Source organism: Kogia breviceps, chromosome 8 (genome assembly GCF_026419965.1).
Source record: "Kogia breviceps isolate mKogBre1 chromosome 8, mKogBre1 haplotype 1, whole genome shotgun sequence".
In the NCBI taxonomy this organism is placed as follows: Eukaryota; Metazoa; Chordata; class Mammalia; order Artiodactyla; family Physeteridae; genus Kogia; species Kogia breviceps.
The window spans coordinates 107,625,256-107,649,899 of NC_081317.1; the positions used below are offsets into that span (position 1 = coordinate 107,625,256).

Below are 24,644 nucleotides of genomic sequence, written 5' to 3' on the forward strand. Positions count from 1 at the left end.
TTTTAAAATAATTTTTAAAAAGACCAAATAGGAAGTTGACTGGAAGGAAGTTCAGCCTTCATTAATGATAAAGTGTAGGAGGGTTAATAGAATTTCAGCTGGTTTCAGATAGAATTTCCTGTATACTCCTGGGCAAGTCACTTGACTTCCCTGGGTCTCAGTGTCTTCATTTAAAATCAGATTCAGGGCTTCCCCGGTGGTGCAGTGGTTGAGAGTCCGCCTGCCGTTGCAGGGGACGCGGGTTCGTGCCCCGGTCCGGAAAGATCCCACGTGCCGCGGAGCGGCTGGGCCCGTGAGCCATGGCCGCTGAGCCTGTGCTCCGCAACGGGAGAGGCCACAACAGTCAGAGGCCCGCGTACCACAAAAAATAAATAAATAAATAAAATCAGAATCAAATTAAGTGATCTCTAAATTTACTTAAGGCTCTAAAATTCTGGTCTAAGTTTTATGAGCTTATTAAAGTGTGAATAGTTGAATATCTGTGGAGTTGTAGATTTTATTCCTATGGCTGCATCAGTGAGATTTGCTTTCACATATGAGCTTCTAGGATCTAGAAGGCAAAATAGCCATTCAGCTTAACTTTCATCAAGACCTGAGTGAATTTTGGCCATTCTTTTTCTCTCTAGCCCTGTGACATTTACTGTCTAGTCAGCATTTTTATTTTATTTACTTATTTATTTATTGGCCGCACCGTGCAGCATTCGGGATCTTAGTTCCCCAGCCAGGGATCGAACCCTTGCCCCTTGCAGTGGTGGGGTGGTGGCCTAACCATTGGACCTCCAGGGAATTCCCAGCATTTTACTTCCAGAGTTTTATATTTTACAAGGAGTTTATTCATCTCTTAAAAGGCGAGCCTATAAGCAGGGGAGGAGGTCTCCACCGGGTAGCACGTGAACCAAGCTCGTGGGCATAAGCTATGGCATTTGTCTCAAGTTGGAAGCTTATGTCTTCTCCTGTCATTTAACTGTGGATTTTTTATGCCTAATCTGCTAAACCAAGCCCAATACAATAGCTAAACTTAGACATTTATTTTTGAAGAGATTTTTTTACAAGTATAAAATAAATACATGAAAGACAAACATGAGAGGAAAACTAAAAATCATTACCTCTCATGAATGTATATGCAAAAATCCTCAACAAAATATTAGAAAATTGAATCCAACAATATGTAGAATGAATACATGTTCACTCAATAACAATAATAATAATAATAGCATTTTATTTAGTGCTATTATGGGCAAGGCATTTTGCTGACCTCTTTACTTGTATCATTTCATTAAATCCTCACAAGAACCCTATGAAACAGGAAAATGTTTACATTTTACAAATGAGGAAACCAAAGCAGAGGAGTTAATTTGCCCAAAGTCAGAAGCAAATCAGAGAATCTGACTCTTGAGGCCATTCTCTGAACCACTACAATATACACAGAAGTTCAAACACAGGAAACCCAGAAGAATAAAAACACATATGTGTATAATTGCACCCCTGCAAGACAACACTGTTAACATTGTGATGTGTTTCATTCTGGATTTGTTTATTTCTACTTCTATCCCTGACATGCTTTGTATATGATTTTATATAATGTAACTCCCACTAATCGTAACAGGGAGTTAACCAGCTCTTTACACAATTTTACAAACTAGCACATAAACCCTGTGTGGTCCTCCCATCATTATCATGGTCCTTTTCAAACTATTTGGATTGGTTGTCTATTGCGGGGCTTTTGCTGTTTTTAAAATTGCTACAGTGAGTTTCTTTGTATACAGAGTATTTCTGTATTTTAAATCGTTTCTTCAATTTATGCTTTGGCTGCCATAACAAAATGCCACGGGCCTGGGGGCTTAAACGAGAGAAATTTATTTCTCCCAGTTCTGGAGGCTGGAAGTCCAAGATCAGGGTGCCAGGATGGCTGGGTTCTGGTGAGAGCCCTCTTCCTGGCTTGCAGATGGCCGTTTCTTGCTGTCCTCACATGGCAGAGAGAGAGAGCTCATCACTCTTGTGTCTCTTCTTATAAGGGCACTAATCTTATTCATGAGGGCTCCCCTCTCATGACCTAATCACCTCTCAAAGGCTTCACTTCTAGATACCATCACACTGAGTATTAGAGCTTCAGCATATGAATTTGGGGGCGACACCAAAATTCAGTCCACAGCATGCTTCCAGGCACAGAACTAAGGCCAAGATATAAACACATTTCAGGTTCTTGATACAAAACATATACTCCTTTGGTATCTGTCCTTGCAGTAGGATGGGAGCTCTCCGGGGCCGGGACTTTGTCTCATTCTCTGCTGTATCCATAGCACTAGAAGAGGGCCTGATACGGGGAATGTGCCCAGTTCGTAATTGTTGAGTGCATAGGTAAGAATCATTGAGAGGTTTTCTTGTATAATTCTTGGTATATGCGGAAGAAAATAGGTACCAAATAGACGAGTCGGCGGTTCTCCCTGGGGGCTGTTCCACATCTCCTGGAAAGTGGTGTTCGGAAACGTGTACGGGCCTTCTTCATTTTGCTTGTCACGTTGTCATCATTGTCAGAATGACCAGGGCCAGGGGCAAGGCATTCAGTGGGCTGCAGCCATGGGTGCTGAATGACACCACACAACAAAGAATCTGGCTCCAAATGCCAACGGCGCCCGTTGGGACTCACTAATGTGAGTTCTGGAGCATTATGGTGAAATGAACACCCCAAACCCATCGCCCTGGGTGAGAATAAAACCTCACCAGTCATGCTGAAGCGACTCGCTCTGGGGCAGACACTACACGCCACACAAAGAAATCACAGTCATTACCTTAAGAGATATTTTGGTAGGAAGACTTTTTCAAACAAGTTCATGACGTCCTCCCAGTTCTGTCCTAATGGACCTATCACATTCTTCATCCCTTCTAAATCTCAGCTTGGCATCCAGAGCCTTTCCTTGTAGGTTATTAGTAAATCCAGACATTTGACCTAATAGTATTATTGTTAACAGAATATTTTTCAGAGATGCCTCTTACGTTCGGTTCAAGTCATTTAAAAAGAAGGCCTCTCGTTGCCTTTTCCACCTGTTTTTGCACTTTCTCGGACCCTCACTTCCCGTCTGCACATGTAGCAGAAGGGGAAAGGAAGGAGCCTGCTATCGTGAGCTTCGCCCTAGGAACATAAAGCCCTTCGTGGCTTTCTTGCTCCAAGCAGAAGGAAGTCATTTTTCTCTGCATTTGTTCTCCTCCACGGCCACGACCTGACATCCTCCAAGGTTCATTCATCACGACTCAGCCTCCTGCTGCTGCCAGTACCAGCTTAAGCTTGGAAACGGTCTCAGATCCCTTTTCCAAAGATGGCTTTACTCAGCCACCTGCACCTCTTCTGTGGAACTGAAGGGCTGTTGGAAGTTACCAGCAACCATGGCTCCCTCCTTGGCCACTGCTCAGCCAGTTACTCCACGGGAGTGGATCCCAGTCCCAGGGCACCAGCTCCCACTAAGGCTGGGAGAGGCTGAGGAGCCTCCCTGCCCAGGGACCGTTAGACTCCATTTCAGGCTCTCAAATATATGTCTCAGTTATAGACTTCTTGAGTTAATTACTCCCCAGGATGGCTTGAGCTTGAGCCGTGCTTATCTCTTCTTCTTTGTCCACCCATCATGACCATGGGCAGCATTTATTTAGCACCTACTGTGTGCTACCACTAGGCTAAGCTCTTTACGTGTCTGGAACCCACATAAAGCTGGCCAGCTTGCTTTTCCCTTGAAGCCAGTCTCAGTAGTATCACATTTCCAAAAAAACTATTAGTCTGTCATGTAAAAATAATTGGAAATCAATTTAAATCTTTGGGGGGAAATATCATTGAGGGATCACTTTCAAGATAAACAGCAAAATTTCTTAAAATTTTTATCACCATTTCTTAATATCCAATAGGGTTGGCTCCTGTCCAAAAATATCTTTACTTGCGTTTTTAAAAATTCCTGAAATCTGGTCCACGAAGGCTCTTATCTTTCTCCCCTCTACTGCTCATGGCACAATCCATTCTTTTTTTTTCCCGTCAGTCACTTTTTGCTTCTTCCAGTGTGTAAGTCAAATTCAACTGGATTGGAACCTCTCTACTTCACGCTCCCCCATTACCAAGTTCACACGACGAAAGTTCAAGAGTTGCGTGGTACATGGAAACCTCCTTAGATAATGGAGGGGGGGGGGTCAGTGTCACATGTTTATAATTTTATATCTGCTCCTTTTATTTACATCACATGTTATCTTATCTAATCCCACCCAAAAATCTCATGATGGAAGAGGTATGCTCCCCATTTTACAGATGAGGAAAGGGAGATTAAGTGACATGGCCACGACCACACAGTCTTGGCCAGATCCAGTAGACGCCAAAGCCTTGGTGATGTCATTCATCACCACACTCCTGATCTCTTGAACATTTTTGAATGTGGGTCACCGTCCCTCATAACCCCAACTTGTTATCCAGAGAGCTGGCTCCTATTCATTTAATCATCCATTCATTCCTCAGGTATTTGAGGATCTACTTTGGGCCAAGGATTGGGCTTGTAGAGGACAATATTGTTTCTAAGGTTTGGCTTTTGACCTTGCATTTGCAAGGTTAAAAAGGCAAACATCAGTAATTGTCTTAGTTCTAATTGATAAATGTCTGTACTCATTTCTTAGGGCTGCTGTAACGAAGTATCACAAATGGGGTGACTCAGAACAACAAAAATTCATTGTATCACAGACCTGGAGGCTAGAAGTCCAAGATCAAGGTGTCGCCAGGGCCATGGTCCCTCTGAAACCTGTAGGAAAACAATCTTTCCTTGCGTCTTCCTAGCCTCTGGTGGGTTGCTGGCAATCATTAGTGTTTCTGGGCTCATAGAGGTACAATTCAAATCCCCTATCTTTACATGGCATTCTCCCTGTGTACATGTCTCCCTCTGTGTCCGAATTTCCCTTTTTTATAAAGACGTCAGTCATATTGGATTAGGGCCCACCTTAACTACCTCATTTTAACTTGATTAGTCTGTAAAGACCCTGTTTCCAAATAAAGTCACATTCTAAGGTACTGGTGGTTAGGATTTCAACCTACCCTTTGGGGGAGACAAAATTCAACCCATAACAGCATCTTGTAAGATGTGTGTGCAGACTTCTTTGGGAACCCAGGGGCGGAAACAAACCCTGTCTAGGCAAGTCAGGGAAGGCTTCCCAGGGGACCTCACAGTGCTAATGGGCCTTAAAAAGGATAACTTGCAGCTCAGCGAGGGGGAGGACAGGAGGGGAGGGGACCAGGTGTCCTCCAGGTGGGACATGCTGGGCTTAGAGAAGAAGAGAGAGTAGTCCTGGGAGGCGGGCACTTAGAGTGCATCATGGGTGAGCGTGGGAGATGAGGCTGGGAAAAAACATACAGAAGAAATTTCCAGAGGGCCTTTTAATGCCTCACACTAAAGAGTCTGGATCTTATCACATAGAAAATGAGGACCCAGGGACAAAAGTCACCTGTTTAAATTTGCCCTCCATCTCAAAGGGATATCTTTTTAAAGAGAATTTAAGCAGGACTTTATAAAACTAAGGCTTCAAGTTATTAAAATTTTAAGTTCCATCATTTTTAAAAAGAGGAGCATTTTGCCTTCATAAACCAAAGAGTAAAGAGGGGGAGTCAAATCAAGCCTGGAAAACAAATGAAGTCCAGATCCTCAGATGGGTTCCCGGGAAGCAGACCCCGAGATGCCCTTTGCAGGCAGGAAGCATCAGGAAGCCCCCGTGAACCTCACCTGCAGGAATGGACAGAGAGAAAAGTTGCCAGGAAGGGGTGTGACCTCAGGCAAGGTGCGGGCACTTCTGGGGCAGGGAGTGGGGGATACAGCTGTCAGGCTGATGCTAAAAACCCAGCCACTAACATGAAGTACGTTTCATAAGCTCAAGCGAGAAAACCCCAAAAGCTTAGGTATTTTATAAAAAGGAAAATTAGGTGAACCTGAGAAAATCACGAGAATACAGAGATTACTACAGAAGTTATAAAATGTGACCGAGGTACAAGGACTATTATTAGATCAAAGCAACAGAGAAAGAGGCAAGAAACAGTCCCATACGTATAGGCTCTGAATGTTAGGTATCCTGCTGAAATCAAATTCATGTTCAGCCATACCTCGCGCTATATACAAAAATCAATTTCAGATTTAAAAGACGTGACTCAGCTCCAGCAAAAGAGTGAGAAAGTGGACTGAGTAATTAATTGCTGGGGTGACCTTTTTTTCTTTGGAAATAAATTGTTCTGGGCTCGGGGACAAGCATCTAGTCCGGTTCCTTCTTTGTTTCTGGCGGGCAAGAGGAAATACCAGAGAATAGGGAGAGAGGTGAAGGCAGTTTGGGGTCTTCACGCTATTTGATAAAGCCAATAAATCAACATCAGCCGAGCAGGAAGAAAAGCCATAGAAATCCCACTGTTTGCAAGAAAGCCTCAGAAGCTGTGAGCCATGGGCTGTCCGGGGGCCTCCTTTTCAGTAGCCCTCAACGTTGGTGGGAGGAAAGGTTTTTCTGTAGCAAAATAGAATCCTGGGCTTAGCAAAATAACAATTGATAAAATGAAGACAGCTTATTTCCCTTTTCTGTCATGTTACATATGGCAATTTTGTGAGTAGGTAAATATCTTATACTGTTGTTTTTAAAAGCGATTTATTCATAGAGAAAGAAATATGGAACTCATTAATGACAAATTGTGAGCCGTGGGCGGAGAGCTGGTTTTGCTGCTCCCACCATTTGCATGAGAAGCTGAGTGAATATGAGAGAAGAGGCAATGAAGGGTGAGGGAAAGCCCAGGCTGATGCAGAAGCGTCCACGGGGAGATCATGTCAAACCTCAAAGTTTTTTCTTTTAAACTGATTTCCCAGCCCACTCTGGGCCTTTCCACTTAAGCTGCTTTCCTCCTCTCACCCCCTGAATAGAAGCTTCTTGAGGCGAGGGCTCTGTGTGAGCTCTGGGGCTCCTGCTACACTTTGCAGAATGCATACGTCATAGACAGTTGCTGATGGTTGCAATGAAGGAACCGTCTGCAGCTTCATAGGACAAGGGCAGGGAACAGCAGGAAGGAGGCTGTGGCTCGGGAACCTTGTCTTCCTACTAGAAGTACATGTCAGAACGGGGTTCACAGCCTGGGCTTGGGTGACTCCAAAGTTAGTGCTCTTTGTATGTCACCTGTGGTTGTCAGCTTTGTCTCTCCCCAGGTATGCCTGGAGGATGGACAACACACTTTGCAGCGCAGTTCTGACCCAGTGCAATTGGGGAGCTAGCACAGACTTCACAGGTGGAGGGCACAGTCCTCCACAAGACACCCTTCCTCAGAGTTCCCAGGCCACCCACACTTGTGACCAAGTGGCTACAAATTTAGGGGTTCCCACTACCTCAGTTTCAATAATTTGCTAGAGTGACTCAAAAAACTCAGGACAATTAAAATTTTATTATAAAGGATACAAATAGGAACCGGCCAAATGAAGAGACACATAGGGTGAGTTCTAGGAGGGTCCCAAACATGAAGTTTCTGTGTTCTCAAGACATGTCACCCTCCAGCTAGCATTCCCAACCAGGTAGCTCCCCCCAGCTTCAGTGTCTAGAGTTTTTATTGGGGCTTAATGATGTAGACATAATTGATTGATTGATTTGTTGATTGATTGGGTCATTGCCCATGTAATTTGACTCAATCTCCAGCCCTCCTTGTCTCCCTGGAGGCCAGGCTGATATCACGTGACTCAAAGCTCCAAACCTCTAATCACATGGTTGATCTTTCCAACAAGGCCAGCCCCCATCATGAGGCTACCTAAGGGCCCGCCATGAGTTACCTCATCACCATAAACCTCGGTGGTGAGGTTTGGTCCAAGGTACCCATCAGCAACAATAAAGACACTCTTATCACTTAGGAAATTCCAGGCATTCAGAGGCTCCCTTCCCAGAAGCAAGGACAAAGACCAGCCAAGTTCTTTCCTGTACAGCATCCTGTCATCAGTAACCAGCAGGGCGATGGCGATAGTGGATCGAGTAACCATTTGGTCAAGCTCCATCTCCCCAGGAACTTCAGGTTTGCTTCTCCAGGAAGAAGCGCCCCAGCAACCCAATAAAAAGTCCGTTCGGTACCAGGCAGCCTCCCAAGAATGCATTTCATGTTCAGAGAATCCCCAGATTCTTCCTTACCCGAAACTGAAATCAACCTTCCTTTGAAAATCTTTGTCTCTTAATGAACTTCCACCCCAAGGATCTAGAGTTAACCTTATCCCAACATCCCTACAACAGAAATTGGTTGCTTTTCAGCAGGAAACCTAGAAAAAATTTTTACATAAATTATGCCCTGGAGAGTTTCACAAACCACAGAGCAAAGAGCTGGATTCAGTCAGGCCCCTCTCAGAGGCTCTGAGTGGAAGAGAAGCTGAAAAGCCCCATCTAGGCTGGCAAAAATTGTATTTGTCCATTTGATGTGGTGCCTTTACTTCTCATGTGGCTGGGAATCTCCCTCACCAGAGTCTCTCTTCACTTTGAAATTATTTCAAACTTATAAACAAAAGTTGGAAAAACAGTCCAAAGAACTCCCATGTCACCTTCACTCAGATTCCCCAATTGTTCAAGTGTATCATTTGCCATACGTAGTAGCTCTTTCTCTTGATAAACACACATACAATATGCCCACTATCATTATTCTTTTTCTGAATTATTTGAAAGCAAGTGGCAGCAATACTGCTCCATCACTGAAAAGACACCAGTGTTTATTTCCCCATACAAGGACACTCTCCTATAGGTCGCAGAGCTATACTGCGACCATCTCAATCAGGAAATCACCATTACTACAAACAGCTCTACCATCCAAAACAGAGAGCCCATTCAGATGTTACCAACTGTACCTACAATGTCTCTTTTTCCTGTCTGGTCCAGGAACACACATTGCATTGTGTTGTCATATCTCCTTGGTCTCCTCCAATCTGGAAGAGTTTCTCAGTCTGAAAGAGTACAGGCCTTTTATTCTAGCAATCTCTGAGGAGACCCCTCACTCAGGTCTCATGACTAGACTCATCATGAAGTCTTAGCAGGGATATCTCAGAAATGATGCTATACCCTTCTCAGTGTATCAAGGTGGGAGGCATGTCCTGTTTACCTTGTTCTAATGCTGGTGATGTTAACTTTGATGACCTGGTCATTTGTGTCTGCCAGGTTTTCCTTTGTATTTGATTAGTGTCTGAAAGGAGATACACTGAGACCATGTCAATGTCCTATTAATCATCAGACCTCCACCCTCCAGTTTTATCATCCACTGATGAACTAACCAATACTGAGTTTGTTGCCAAATGGTCGTTTTCTATTTCCATCCTTTCATCTACATTTACTAGTTAGCAATATCCTGGAAAGAAGAGCATCTTCTCTCCCCCATTTATTTATCTATCTGTCCTAGATTTTGTTTTATTCAGTGGATGCAATCCATTCCTACCATTAGACTTCAATGCTTAGGTTGTCCCAGACTTCGCCTATGCCAGCCCCTTTAAGCTGATACTGCTTCCTTGTTATATGTCTCCAACATTCTCTAAACACTTCCTTTTTTCTAGCACAAAAAGATATTCCAGACTCATCTTGTACCTTCTTTGCCCCAGCCCTGGAATCAGCCATCTCTCCAAGGAACCCTAGATCCGTTTAGTAGAGAAGGGTATTTGGAAAGTAAGACTGGGTACTTGGTATGCACTTGACTATCAGGGTGTCATTGGTCCTAGGCTTTCTCAGTAAACAAACCTCTCTCTCTCTCTCTCTCTCTCTCTCTCTCTCTCTCTCTCTCACCAGGAGCTCTCACCAATGCTTTTAATTCCAGTTCCTCGCCTAAGGTTCCTCTCTATTCTTCCTTTCTCTATATTTCAAATACTTTCTCTAACAGTAAGAAACCTATTTCCTATTATCCTCAATATATTGACTCCTTTGCTCAATCCACCTGTATGTAACCAATTTCCTAACCACTCCAGACCACCCCTGGCCCCACCTCCTCCTTTGATCCACTTCTGGCTCTGCAGCCACTGCCAACCCCTCAGCCTCACTAATTTGACCCCTGGGCAAACCACCACCTCCAAGGGAAGGAAAAAAGAAAAGGAGATAAAAAGGTAGAAGAAGAGGAAAGCAGAGTTTTGTTTTGTATTTCCAATCTTTCTTTGTTTTTACAAAAGCACCAGAATCTATAAGAGATTGCTGTGGTAAAATAATTCTAAGGTTTTTTGAGTGTTTACCTTGTGCCAAGTTCTGTCTTAAGGGGTTTTATCTAATTTAATCCTCATAAGACCATTCAAAATAGATACTGCTATTTTCTCCGTGTCACAGATGAGAAAACTGAACGCAGAGAGCTTAAATATGTTGTCCAAGGAAAACTAGCTACGTGGTAGTGGGTGGATAGAGCACTTGTAGAAGTTTGACACCAGGGCTTGTACTTCGGGCTATTGCTGTGTTGCATGATGGCTGCCTGTGACTTGAAGGGAGCTCTCTGCTCCCCAACGCTCTCCCATCTGCAGAGAAGACAGATTTGTTCATTAACATACCACACAGATTTCAAAAATGGTGTAGCTTGGCTGAACTAATCTTCCCACATAGAATAATGATAAAATCTGGACAAAATAAAAAATCAAATTCTCTTGAAGATTCTGGAGAGAGACCACAGCAAAGCAGAAGGGAAATCTGCTCTTGAGAGCTGAACTGAAAAGAACGAAATCTGCAAATTTGTGGCTTTTGCCTAATGGCACTTTCCAATCTGGGAGGAGCTAGAGGGGCAGAAAGCAGCAGCCTTACAGGTTTGAGGTGTAAGAGGATAGAACTTGGAGCTGGCAGAGTAGCCAGAAGATTGAGGAAAGTCCTGGAAAACAGGGAGCCACAGAGAGGGTGCATACCAAAATAGAAAATTTAATTTAATTTTTTTTTAATTTACAGAAGTATCAAATAAACTTAACAAAAGAATAAATTAGGAATAAATTTAACAAAAGACCTGTACAACGTATATACTAGAAACTACAAATCATTGCTGACAAACATTAAAGACGAGCAAAATAAGTGGAAAGATATACCATGTGTGAGGATTGGAAGACTCAGTACTGTTAAGATGCCAATTCTCCCTCGCTAAGCTATAGATGTAACACAGTCTCAATCATAATTCAGCAAACATTTTAAATAGAAAGTGACAAACTGATTCAAAAATGTATATGGAAATGCAGAGACCCAGAATAGCACAATAATCTTGGGGAGGAAATGGTGGAAGGCTTATGCTGTTTGACTTCAAGATCTCCTCGAAAGCTACAGTAATGCAGACAGTGTGGTGCTGGCATAGTGCAGACACAGATCAGTAGAACAGCACTGAGAGTCCAGAAATAGACCTAAACTTATATGACCAATTGATTTTGACAAAGACAACAAAATAATTCAATTGGGAAATGAAGGTCAACAACCAATGTTGAATAACCATAGATCTTTGTGAGGAAAAAAAAAAATGTATTTTGACCCCTACCTCACACCATACACAAAAGTTAATTCAAGATCAATCAGAGCTAAAGGTGAAAGTTAAAACTATGAAGCTTATAAAAGAAAAGAGAATATCTTCATGATTTGGAGGCAGGCAAAGATTTCTTAGACAGGATTCAAAAAGCACTAACCATGAAAGAACATTTTGGGCTTCCCTGGTGGTGCAGTGGTTGAGAGTCCGCCTGCCGATGCAGGGGACACGGGTTCGTGCCCCGGTCCGGAAAGATCCCACGTGCCGCGGAGCGGCTGGGCCCGTGAGCCATGGCCGCTGAGCCTGCACGTCCGGAGCCTGGAGCCTGTGCTCCGTAATGGGAGAGGCCACAACAGTGAGAGGCCTGCGTACTGCAAAAAAAAAAAGGACACTTTGATAAATGAGACTTTATCAAAAGATGCTGTTAAGGAAATAAATAACAGGCACAGTACAGACCTAGAGAAGATATTCATAAAACATATACAAAGTACTTTTAGCTAGAATGTATAAGGATCTCCTACTTCAATAAACACACACACACTCACACCCAAACACAAAGTGGGCAAAGAATTTAAACAAGTACTTCACAAAGGAAGACATATTAATGGTCAATAAGCGGACGAAAAAGTGCTCAATATTGTTAGTCACAGGAAAATGCAAATTAAAAGCTCAATGAGATTCTATGCATACCCACTAAAACGACTAATATTAAAAAGACTTATATAACACCAAATGTTGGTAAGGAGGTGGTGTAATGGAAATCTCATATATCACAGTGGAAATATAAAATAGAATAATCTTGGCAATTTCTTATAAAGTTAAACATTTATCTACCTTTGACCTAGTCATTCCTCTCCTAGGTATTTGTCCAAAGGAAATGACAACATACATACATAAAAACACTTGTACATTAAAGTTCATAGTAATTTTATTTACAATAGCCAAAAATGAAAAATAGCCCAGGTATTTAGCAACAGGGGAATGAATAATATCTACTAAATGATTCCATTTATATGAAGTTCTACAACAGGCGAAACTAAGTAAAAGTGGGAGGAAAAAATCATTGCCTAGAATTGGAGGTGGGAATGTGCATGAAATTTGACTGAAAAGGGATATGAGGGAACTTTCTGGGGATCTGGAAATCTCTTAATTGGTATGTGGGTTGCACAGGTGTATTCATGTGTCAAATTGTATAGTTAAAATTTGTGTGTTTAAATTAATATGAATTTCACTGTAAAAGAAGAACTGTAAAAATTGATAATAGTTGAGTGATGGTTAGGGAGTAGATGGTGTTGTAGGAGAAGCAAGAATGGCAGAATGTTAGTAATTGTTGAAGCTGGGCAATGTGTACATGGGGGGTTATTATACTATTCTACTGACTTCTGTTTTCTTCGTATATATTTCACATTTTCAATAATCACAGGGGTCCCAGTTCTGGGGAAGTTAGACCTTAGTTATATAAGTTTCATCTTGGGTAGGGAAGTCTCTAAGTTTAAAAACACCAGAGCCTGGGACTCCAGTTTGGGAGTCTATATGGAACTGACATGGGGGCTCTGGAAGGCAAAGTGGACAGAGAAGTACAGAGGGTGAGTGGCAAGGGAAATGGGTGGAAATAATGACAAAACGGTCAACTTCACAGTCTTGAACTCTTCCTCTTGTCTGTGTCCCTCTCACTGTAGGTACCATTGATCACAGTCTTCTTCCTCATTCCAGGACCGAAGTTCTGATTCCTGTGCTGATTTGTTACTGCAGTTAATGTCTGCATTTTGTGCCTCAGTTTCCATCTCAGAGCAATACTTGACTGCTATGATGGGCATTTGCTTTCCCAATGGGGAAGGGATTTTTCAAGCTTAGAGTCGTTTAGCTTCACAACTCCATAGAGGAGTTGTAAGAGAGGGCTGACAGGAGGCAGAACTTGACTAAGACATGTGGGTGCACAGGCTGAAGAAGAATTTGGTGTTCCTTCAAAACAGTACTTTGTAAATATTAGTTGGACATTTTATTAGTGAAAATAAGAAGAAACTGATTTTCTTCTAAGAAAAATGGTATACCTTTCATTTTGTTCCAATTAAGGAATTGATTATATTTGATTTACTACATTAGACAACTTCTTGGGAGATGTAACAAAAACGTAAAATTTAAATAATCCGGGATCACTGTTCTTCCTGAGCAGACAGCAACCCACCCTGCGTTGTTCGGCCTTCGGGCTGGTTGTATATAGGCTAGATGGCGTGCGTTGCAAAGATACTCAACAGAGATTAGACAGTGCTTGTGAGTTTTTTAATTTGCCTTTGAGGGTACTTTTTGCTCCATCAGGAGTGGGCTTGATTCACCAGTTACGCATGGAACCACATGAGAAACCTGAGTTAAAGTGAAACCAATGTGATTTCAGAACTAGACGGGACCTTATAGATGATGGGTTTCCAGGCAGCTGCCAATGGATCCCCTCTTAATCCAGCTCTGGCTCTAGGCCAGGAAGCTACGGCATCAGGTTGTGGGGCAGGCTGGCTTCTGGTGAAGAAAGCAGGAATAAGGAGAGCACCTAATTTCTTGTCAACATTTCCAGTGGCCATGTTTCTTGTGTGGGAATTGTGCCATTTTATCCTTAATGCAAGTCCTATCCTTCTATCTTGCCCAGCCCACCTTCCCATTAAGCAGCTTGGTCTACTACAAGTCCTCAGGGTCCGGTGGCTCAAGGTTCAAAATCCCAGCTTAATTCCATGAGCTCTGCGACCTCCCTCAGTTTCCTCATCCGCCATATGGGGATGTGACACCTGCTCCCCTGTGTTGCACAGATTCAATGAAACAATGCACGCACGGTGCCCAGAAGTGCCTGCTGCAGACGCTCAGTAGTGCTGGCTGAATTGGGAACCATTCAGAGGATCCTCCTTACACAGCGGATGCTTGGTTTGATTTGTTTGGTTGGAATGAAATACAGAAGCACAGAATCCATGTTCTTTGCCTCACTGCATTTTCCCCTTGGCTTCTCCTGTCTCCTCTCAGTTCCTCCGTCTCTGTGTCACTTTGCCAACTTGTCCATCCATCACGTAGAGCCTACTGTGTACCACACCTTGCACTAAGTGCTAGCGAATCAGTGATGAATAAAACGTTAAGTCAGAATCCCACCCTAGAGAATCACACCTCCAGGGCCTGCACGAGGACTGTGGGGGCCTAGCAGGGGCACCCCTGAGTCATGCCCCCTCTCTTCTCCTCTGTAGGAGGTCATCACCTCCATCCTGCTGAGCGGGCGGATCGGGCCCAACATCCAGCTGGCGGATTGCTACGGGCTGAGGCTGAAGCACATGAAGTCGGATGAGATCCACTGGCTGCACCCGCAGATGACGGTGGGCGAGGTGCAGGACAAGTACGAGTGTCTACACATGGAAGCTGAGTGGAGGTAGGAGAGGAGCCCCGTGCTCTCAAATGGTGGGGGGGGGGGGGGCGGTAAGTGAGGAGTGGGGAGAGACCCTGGGAGGTCCTTTCTTGGAGCACTTCCCAACCTCTGAGAATATTCTAGAACATCGCAGTGGCATTTTAGGTTGGTCCTTCTGCAGTGTCCAATGCATCTGTTTGCTAAGAGCAAATATGGGCTCACAGCACATCCCCATCCCAAGACAGATATCTAGACACAGCCCTAAACAGGATGCCGTTGGCACTACGGAGAAGGAAGAACAGAATTTCAGGGAAAAGGGAGAGCCAGGCCAAGGGCTGCTCTGTGAACCTAAGGTAAACAGCTGCCATCAGAGGGAGAAGACGGAGAGTCAGGACTAGCACTGACCACCATGTGCTGGCCAGCTGCCCCTCTGTCCTTCATGGTCCTCCAACCAACCACAGAGGAAGGAAAGAGGAGCAAGTCCCGAATGGGAGGCCAGGAGCTCCACGGGCAGCTCCTGGTATGACCAGCTTCCCTGTGTCAACCAGAGAGTCTGAATTTCCTGTCCCAGGTATGACCTTCAAATCCGCTACCTGCCAGAGGACTTCATGGAGAGCCTGAAAGAAGACAGGACCACACTGCTTTATTTTTACCAACAGGTAAAAGTATTTTATCTTGTGGTCCCCACGGTCACATGACCATCCTCTCCTGGGGAGATGGAAAGACAAAGCTTAGATTTTGGAGGTCGCATTCCAGGAAACGTCTCTCGGGGACATTCCTTGGTCCCTGGTCAGCTGGCCAACCCTGCTTCCCTCACAGCTAAGGGTTGACTAACCCCACCCCATAGGCACAGCTCCTCTTGGACTTTCCTAGTGGCTTTTCCTAGTGCCCAGGAGGCCTGGCTGGGGAAGCAGGCAGAGCAGGTCCAAAGAGGAGGCAATAGTCTTAGCACACGCAGGCTCGGCCGTCTGACACACCTGGTACCTACCCAGCTCTACCGCTTCCTAACCTGGTGTCCCTCGGGACTTAATTTACCTGCACGAGGCTGTTTCTTCTTCCGTAAAACTGAGATGATTGTAAGAATATCGACTTTACAGGGCTCATGTGAAGACCTAATGATAGCATTAGCGGTGTGCTGGTAAACCAGCTCTCTGATTTGCAGCACTTGCCAATTTCCATGGTGTAAATGCTCCCATCATGGTCTATTTCAAAGTACCAATATTTCAACCAGCTTGCGAAATTTTGGAAAACTTAATAACTGGCTTCCATGAGCTGTTTAGAGCTGCTCACCACACCCCTGGCTATAATGCACGTGACGTGCCCAGAACGGGACCCGGCAGGGAGTGAGTGCCGGGTACAGGGAGTTGCCATCGTTGTTTTCTGCCTGGGCTTAGCCCCCTCCTACACCTCCCTCCTGGTTCACTAGAGACCAAGCCAGACTTTTCTTCTACAGTGGATGACATCTGTCACCACTTACCAACAAGGCTTTGGATACATTACTGAGTCCTCCCCAAATTCCCAGCATCCTTATCTCCAAAATGAGGAGTGGGGGAGGGGAGCCTGAACTTCCTGCCTCGTGGATCCATGAAAGAACGTGCTGTGAAAGTGCTTCAGAAGCTCGAGGGCCTCAGCCTGTGCGGGATCACCACTGCCCAGGGCTCTTCCTGAACCTCCCCCTCCTGCTCTTCATCTCCTGCTACGCATTTGTGCATAGCTGGGGGAGGGGGTGAGAGATAGCTCAGGGCGGCAGGATGGTGTTCAAAGCACCCACCATCTCCTGGGGCCCTGCTCCTCTCAGGGAAACAGGGAACAAGGGCGGGAGTCTGAACTTTGGCCTTTCTCCCTGCCAGCTCCGCAATGACTACATGCAACGCTATGCCAGCAAGGTCAGCGAGGGCATGGCCCTGCAGCTGGGCTGTCTGGAGCTCAGGTATGTGGCCTCAAGGCCTCTCCAGAATGGGTGCCTGCACCTCCCCTCCTGTGCTGGGCTCTTGGCCAGCTTGGACTTTCCTCCAGTGTGGGAAGCAAGAGTGGGTATGTGAGAGCTGGAAAGGGACGAGTTGTGGCCGACAGAGGGTAAGGCCCCGAGGTGCTCAGCGTCTGGTCCTTGGGAGAGAAGTGCCAGCTCCCTCTCGGGTTGGTGTCCCCTTTCTCTCTTGGGCTGCCACTGCTCTTCCCTCCAGTTTGCCTGCTTCTTCAATGTACCTGCCATCCAAGTGATCCAGTAAATGTTTCTTTGAGCACTAGGCAAGTTTCTGGGAGATACGCGAACGCTGGGATTCCGTATCGTTCACTGCGGTACCCCCAGCTCCAGTAGGTGCTAGTAGATATGGACAAAGTTAGTATATCCTCCGGGGAGGCCCGTAAACTTACAGTGTTTGGGAGGTGACAAGTGTGTCTACAATTGATCATAATACAGCAGAATGAAATAAGCACCCCATAGACCTACATATAGGAGCCAGTAATCCTGCCCGAGGACATCAGGAACAGGGGATGTGAACTGGTCCAGGAAGCAAGAGAACGATTTCCATCGGTAGATACTGGGGGGAACTGGGAGGTGAGGGAGGGTGCATTCTGGGCTTAGGGACCAGTGGAAGGAAAAGAGCAGACTGGAGGACCGTGGGAGATGAGCTTAGGGAGATGAGTTGGGGTCGACAGTGGAAGACTTTGAATGACAGTCTAAGAAATAAACCTTATTCTTGGCTGCTGGGAGCGCTGGGGGCAGGGGAGAAGGATGTTAAGACCATGCTGTAGCACTTTCTCAGCCAAAGCAGCACCGTCCACTTTCACCATCCACCGGTATCCAGGACCCATTCTGCCCTCTCATCACCTTTTCTGTACCCTTTGTCTGTCCTAGAACAGTGGTTCTGAAATCTGGTTGGAAACCATAATCACCTGGGAGCTCATTAAATGACAGATTCCCTAACCCCACCCTTGGAAACTCTGGTTTAGTAGATGTGGGCGGGACTTTGGGACATGCTTTTTTTAAAAAATTTTTATTTATTTATTTATTTATTCATTCATTCATTTGGCTGCGTTGGGTCTTCGTTGCTGTGCGTGGGCTTTTCATTGCGGTGGCTTGTTGCAGAGCACGGGTTCTAGGCGCGCATGCTTCAGTAGTTGTGGCTCGTGGGCTCTAGAGCGCAGGCTCAGTAGTTGTGGCACACGGGCTTAGTTGCTCCGTGGCATGTGGGATCTTCCTGGAGCAGGGCTCGAACCTATGTCCCCTGAATTAGCAGGCAGATTCTTAACCACTGCGCCACCAGGGAAGTCCCAGGACATGCATTTTTGGCAAGTCTTCCAGATGATTTAGAGACAGTTAGCCTCGTATGAGGTGACAGTTCCAGGGTGAGTCTTGCCCTATCTGTGACCTTAAAGGTATAGAGAATAGGACTCTGCTGCTGCTTCTGCTAAGTTGGGGGGCACTGAGGAATTCTGGCTCCCATCCTCGATCTCAGAGAGAGTGCTGAGGGGTCCCCCAGGGAGAGCCGTGGGTTGGGAAGGGGGGCTTCTGAAACTGTTGGCATCTGTGACAGAATAGGTCAAGGACAGCCTCGGAGGGTTCCTCCTTGCTTTCCTACTTGGTGGCTATCTCAGCAAGCCAGGGAACACAAGGGTCCCCATGCACAGAGGAAGTCTGCACCCCTGATGCCAGTTGGAAGACAGACCACCTCGCCGCAGTTGGTAGTGGTCCTGGGAGTTGCGTGCTGCTGGTTCGGGGGCTCTCAGCGAAGTTTACCTTATTACATTTGCCATTTATGCCTTCCAAGACCATCACAGCATGGCAACTTACACACGCCTATCTTCTCCTCTGAAATTAGACAGCTCAAAAAAGCCCACCTTTACCTTTTTGTTTGTGGATCTCACACCCAGAACTCCAGTGTCACTTTGAGACTCTGATCACTGAAGTCACTATCAAAATATCATCACTTAGTAGTAAAATAGCAGCGTAGAGAAGACCCATGAGCATTCTAGTTCATGTTCTTCTCTCCTCGAATCACCCCCAAACTATTATTGGTTGTAATAATAATGACTATTATTATTTAGCACCGGGCACTGGGCTAAATACACTGGAGAACAAAGTGGACCAACTGACCTAGCTCCGTTTGTCGTCTTATAAGGAGTGGATAGTCTCTTGGTGTTGGCTATCTTATCAACTCAGGATTATTCCAAAACCCTTGTTTGTTTTACGACAGGGATGTATTATTTCACATCTCCCCTAGCCTGATGAGCAGAGTCAGATAAGTGTTCCTATTCTTACGGGCTGACCTTTGAGATACAACTTATATAATTCGGGAAAGGATATGGAAAACACCTATTTTGTAAACTTCATAGATTTTCAAGCCTTTAATTTTTAAAGTTGAATACACAGCTATATATTATCATGGACTATTTTAAAGTCAAGTTGTGACTATTTCTAACCAAAAGAGACAGACACATTTCTGAAAATCAGTCCATAATGCAGAATTTTCCAAGGCTGTGGTTTTTTTCCTGAAAAGGTTCCAGAGTGCAGTCTACCTACAGATTATAGGGAAAAGTCCTATTAACACTGTTGTGTCACCTGCCTATTGATAATATGGTGTCTCCAGAAAAAAAAAATGTATTCTTTCCTAGCTTAAAAAAGAAGTATGGTATATGCACAAGATATGAGATTACCAAGATGAATCCTCAATGGCCTCAGTTCATAGCGAGGAGCCATTGGGCATAGTGGTGAAGAGCAAAGGGTCTGAAGCTGGGCTGCCTGAATTTGCATCCTGGGTCTTCCACTTACTGGGCAAGCTACTGCATCTCCCTGTGCCTCAGTTCCTTCATCTGTAAAATGGGAAGGATGAGAATGGTAGCAACCCTACAGGATTGTTATGAGGAATAAATGAGTTAACATATTTCAAGTAGTTAAACCAGTGATAGAGACAGAAGTATTCACTAGTTATTCATCATTTGTACTAATTAATTTTTTTCTCTTTACCTTTATTTTGTTGTTTATTTACTTTAGTTGACTTTATTTTTTTAGAACAGTTTTAGGTTCACAGCAAAATTGAGTGGAGGGTACAGAGATTTCCCATAAACCCCTATCCCCATCAACATCCACCACCAGCGTGGTTCATTTGTTAAAACTGATGAACCTACATTTACACGTAATGATTACTCGAAGCCCACAGTTTACCCTAGGGTTCACTCTTGGTACTGTACATTCTATGGGTTTTGACAAGTGCACAGTGACAATGTATCTACCATTACGGTATCTTAAAGAACAGTTTCACTGCCCTGAAACTCCCCTGTGCTCCCTCCCCTCCCAACCCCTGAAAACCACTCATCTTTCAGTGTCCTCATATTTGGCCTTTTCCAGGATGTCATATAGTTGGAATCCTACTTAACTAATATTTTTTGTTGATTTACTGGAAGTGCTTTATCAATGCCAAATATTTTCTCTAAATATCCCCCTATGAATTAAAGTGTGAAATTCATGGCCCACATGCTGGAGTACCCTCCCAGTTTGAAGAACCAAAGAACCTTCCCCCCTCACCAGAGACATCCAGGACTATTGTCCACTCCCAGCAGAGCCCCAGAACACTCTGACCTAAAAACTCGGAGTGAATGTGGAACCCAACAGTAGTTACGTAGTAGCGGATAATAAGTAAAGATTAGAGAAAGAACACTCAGCTTGTTTCAAAAGGCATTTTATCTCATAGTTGATTTATAAATGTTCGTGATAAGTGACTATTTCTATTGCCTTTCTTCACTTTCTGCTGTCCTTAGCTGAGTACCCGTCAGGGGCCCGCGCCTGCCCAGAGGCCCCGCTGCCCACCTGGTGTTTATCAGTCACGGTGGCGGCCCAGGCTGCGGAGAACCAGCCGGGCACTAGACGGTTCTCCGAGCAGGTGCAGCCTCATCCAGGGGTGGCGGCCGGGGGAGGTTGAGGATCGCTGACCGCAGCCGAGACGGGGCTCAGCCCAGAAGATTGGGACGATCCGTCTCAGGCGAGAGGATGCATCTGTTGAGGGGCGGTGACTGCTTCTCCCGGACATCCCAGCGATGTCCAACCGCTCCAGACATTAGGGACACAGATCAGAGAGGCTAACTTCCTTCAGGTGGAAGTAGGAGGAAAACGATCTTCCATCCAGGGAAGTGCACTTGAGTGACTGGGCACCTTTGTTAAAAGTTACACAAGAAGTGATCGTTAGTGCATGAGAGAAAGGCCATCAAGTGATATAGGCCGTAAGCTGGATTTCTAGAGATTGGGATGGTGTAGATGTGTTCTCTTCCTTTTTCCTAATAAAAAATTTTTTCCACTCACCACCTCCTTAATCATTCTAAAACTGCTGTTATTTTTCATGCTTTTTAATTCCTCGGTGTTCATTTCCAAATTTGTTCACCTTTCCATTTAGCCAACCCCATTTTTTTTATTTTACTAAGGCTTATTTAAATAGCCCAGTCCTCAGAATTCTTCATCCATCCCTGGTCTCAAAGCTCATTCATTCATTCATTCGTTATTGTAACCCAGGAGTGACATTAACAGATCGCTGTCACCTGGGACTGGGAAGCAGATGTCCCCCCCCTCAGTGGGTACTGCGTCCCATCTGTCTGGAATACTCGCCTAGTACCCCTTTTCAGCCTGAGAAACTCTTCTTTGTTCTGGCAGCTTTAGAAAATGCACTGAGCCAGGGATAGCCGCCTGCCCTCTACATTCATAGAAAACCTCAGAGGACACCTGTGAAATGTTGGCAGTCAGCAGTGTGGCCCTGGGCTCTTCCTGCAGAGCTGCCTCAAGGGTCTTTCCACATCGGAAACCTTCCCCTTGCCTGTGTCCGGCCCCGCCCGTCCTACCCTGCAGGGCTCTGCCGCCCTTATGCGCAGGCGCCGAGTGGTTCACTATGCGCAGGCGCCGAGTGGTTCACGCCCACTAGTCTGAAATCTATCAAACCTTGGAACTCAGGGTTGGTGCCGCCTTCACCTGGCACACGATGAGAGCACAGTATGTATTTGAATGAATGGATAACCCTGAAAGAGCTCAATTCCTCTTCTCTGGTGGACACGTGCTAACATTTATTCTGTTAGAATTACATAACTGCGTGCAGCAAGCCAATTCGTTCAGTTACCTGGGAGTACATTTTGCAGCTCACTCAACCCAGGAGGAAACGCGGGTGGCTGTGCTGCCTGTCGTGGAAGATGTACAGGCGTGCTCTGAGGTTTCCTATGAATGTGGAGCCGCAGGGAACACTGGCTCAGTAAACTTTCTAAAGCTGCCATGATTGACTGGAAATTTTGGATCTTAACTGCAAGTGCCTTCAGGTGGAAGTAGGAGGAAAACGGTCTTCCATCCAGGGAAGAACCCTGGATAAGTTCCTCGTGCCCTATAACTGAATGTCAGCCCTGCTCACCTGTTGTCTGATTTCCAGAGTGCAGATCTGCCCTTACTCAGCTAGAACACTCCTCCAGCATCTGCAGTCCCGCTCGGTCGGGCACCCGGTAGCAAGAAGTGGGGTTAGGGGAGAGCCACTCTTTCTAGTTTCCCAAGTTCTCCCCTTGGATCAGGTTCCCAGGGGTTCCCAGCCTCAGCAAGAGGGACATTTGGGGCTGGATAATTCCTTGTTGTAGGGGCCATCCTATGCATTGTAGTATATTTAGCTGCATCCCCGGCAAATGAGGGAAAAGGAAGTCACAAAGGGAACCCAAAGCCTAAAGGTGGAGGTAGGTGTTCCTTAGCTAATAGGTCAAGTGTTGGCAGCCTTAGGTCGCTTATTTTTTAGAGGCCACTGGTAGAAGCACCATCTTCCTCCTCTGCCTAATAACTGTGTAGTCCCAGAGCTGGGCCCCGCAGAGCACAGCTGGAGTCTTTTCTAGGAAGGAAATTGGTGGGTTTTCCTTTTCTTCATGGTTTTCTAAACACCGAATTTTTCGACTCTCCTAACTTTTCTCTCCCAGTGGTTCCCAGCGGAACAGGGGAAGGGGCTTCTAGGCCAACGTGTGGGCATTGGGTGACCCGGCTCCGAGGGCCCCATTCCCCAGCCATCAGCCTCCTCTCCGTGGCTTCTCTCTCTCCAGGCGGTTCTTCAAGGACATGCCCCACAACGCACTGGACAAAAAGTCGAACTTCGAGCTCCTGGAGTAAGTCCCGGGACCGGCCCCAGCGTCTCCTCCCTTCCTTTCCTGCAGCCCTGCTCTTCCTGCCACCGCACACACCCCCTCATCCCCAGACCACCGCCAGGAAGGACCTGTCTCCCTGGTCCTCCCGCCTTTCCCTGATTGGCCAGAAGTCCTGGCTTGGGGATGAAGGGGAGTCAAATGCTGCTTTTCTCCCCCTTCTTTCAGGAAAGAAGTGGGGCTGGACCTGTTTTTCCCAAAGCAGATGCAGGAGAACTTAAAGGTGAGGAAACCAGTGGGTGAGGAGCTCAGAAAGACTCCCTGTGTGTCTCCTTTGTGTCGCCCCTAGGACTAGAGCTAAAGGGATGGGGCTGGGGGTAGTCGGGGAAGCCAGGGGTCTGCGCTGCCTTGGGCCATCTGGACACAGGACCGCTCCATGCATCCAGGGGGCCCTTTCTGTGGCTGGGAATCAGGAAACCCGGCTCTAGTTCCACATCAGAGGCCAGTTAGCTTCGTGGCCTGAGCGCTGGGGATGCCGTCTCCCCTGCCTCCCTCCCAGGGCCACGGTGAGCTCCCTTGAGACAACAGATATGCACTTTAGGTAAGACATCACCACTGCCCTCGTGGCCTAGGCCTGGGGACCGTCCTACAGCGGCAGGCAGGCTTGCGATGAGATCGTAAGGGAAGGGATCAGGCCCCGCTCACCCCTGCCCCTCTCCCCCAGCCCAAGCAATTCCGAAAGATGATCCAGCAGACGTTCCAGCAGTATGCCTCGCTCCGGGAGGAGGAGTGCGTCATGAAATTCTTCAACACCCTTGCAGGCTTTGCCAACATCGACCAGGAGACCTTTCGCTGTGAACTCATTGTAATGCCACGCTCTCTTTATTCTCTCCCTGACCTGAATTCCAGGCATCTCAGACAAGGGGGCCATGAAGGCAACTCGGTGTGGGGCTGGGGGGGTAAGGGGGGGGTGCGGGACGTGCCGAGAAGAGGCTTTGCTCGCTTGTAAGTTCTGCAGCATCAGGGCCTCCCTAATGTATCCGAAAATGCAACTGACGCTAAGCCGCTTGCCTGACAAAGGGAACTGAAACCTTGGCTCCAACTCTGGGAGGTGGGCAGTGCTGGCAGGGTGCTGGGAGGGGGCTAATCTGTATGGTGGGGGTGCGGTTAGGCTGGAAGGAGCTGGAGGGCCCGGGAGACAATGGCTCGTGTCTAGCTTAGTGAGCTGTTTTCAGATCTCTGAAATATGGGCGGGCAGAGCTGGGGCAACAGCCCGTCTCTCCTTTGATTCCAGCAAGGATGGAACATTACTGTGGACCTGGTCATTGGCCCTAAAGGCATCCGCCAGCTGACAAGTCAAGATGCAAAGGTAGAGACAGGTGGGGGGCAGGCCCCACCCAGCGCCAGGCGGAGCCTTCTTCCCCTTTCTGCTGCCTTGTACCCTGGCCTGCCCCATCAGTTCTTCCTCCCCCACTGCTGAGAGCAGAGAGGCCCCTGGTTATCAGGAGCTGTGGAGAGGGTGTTTGGGATAACAGCATGGGGCAGATGGTTCTTTACATCCCTGTGACTGTGCCCTGCACAGAGGAGGGGGCAGGGGTGGTTTAGGGGGGAGGGTAAGAGGGAAGGACACTACTATTGTTCTTCTGGCTCAGATGAAAGAGTTGCTCTTTCAATGGCAAAATGGGGTAATCACGCCCCCCCGGGAGTCAGAAGACCTGGGTCCGGCCCTGGCTCTAC

At 46.3% G+C, this 24,644-nt stretch overlaps 1 protein-coding gene across 13 annotated transcripts in view; it reads left to right on the forward strand.

The window, feature by feature from the left end:
* PTK2B (protein tyrosine kinase 2 beta) overlaps nucleotides 1-24,644 on the forward strand; it is a 127,257-nt gene that overhangs the window by 77,903 nt on the left and 24,710 nt on the right. For all 13 annotated transcript variants that reach the window (XM_059071717.2, XM_059071715.2, XM_067039940.1 and 10 more), the window contains 7 exons: nucleotides 14,671-14,849; nucleotides 15,397-15,484; nucleotides 16,676-16,755; nucleotides 22,869-22,931; nucleotides 23,136-23,190; nucleotides 23,632-23,772; nucleotides 24,202-24,276. In XM_059071717.2, coding sequence (XP_058927700.1) covers nucleotides 14,671-14,849; nucleotides 15,397-15,484; nucleotides 16,676-16,755; nucleotides 22,869-22,931; nucleotides 23,136-23,190; nucleotides 23,632-23,772; nucleotides 24,202-24,276 — 681 coding nt within the window. The remainder of the gene's footprint in view (nucleotides 1-14,670; nucleotides 14,850-15,396; nucleotides 15,485-16,675; nucleotides 16,756-22,868; nucleotides 22,932-23,135; nucleotides 23,191-23,631; nucleotides 23,773-24,201; nucleotides 24,277-24,644) is intronic.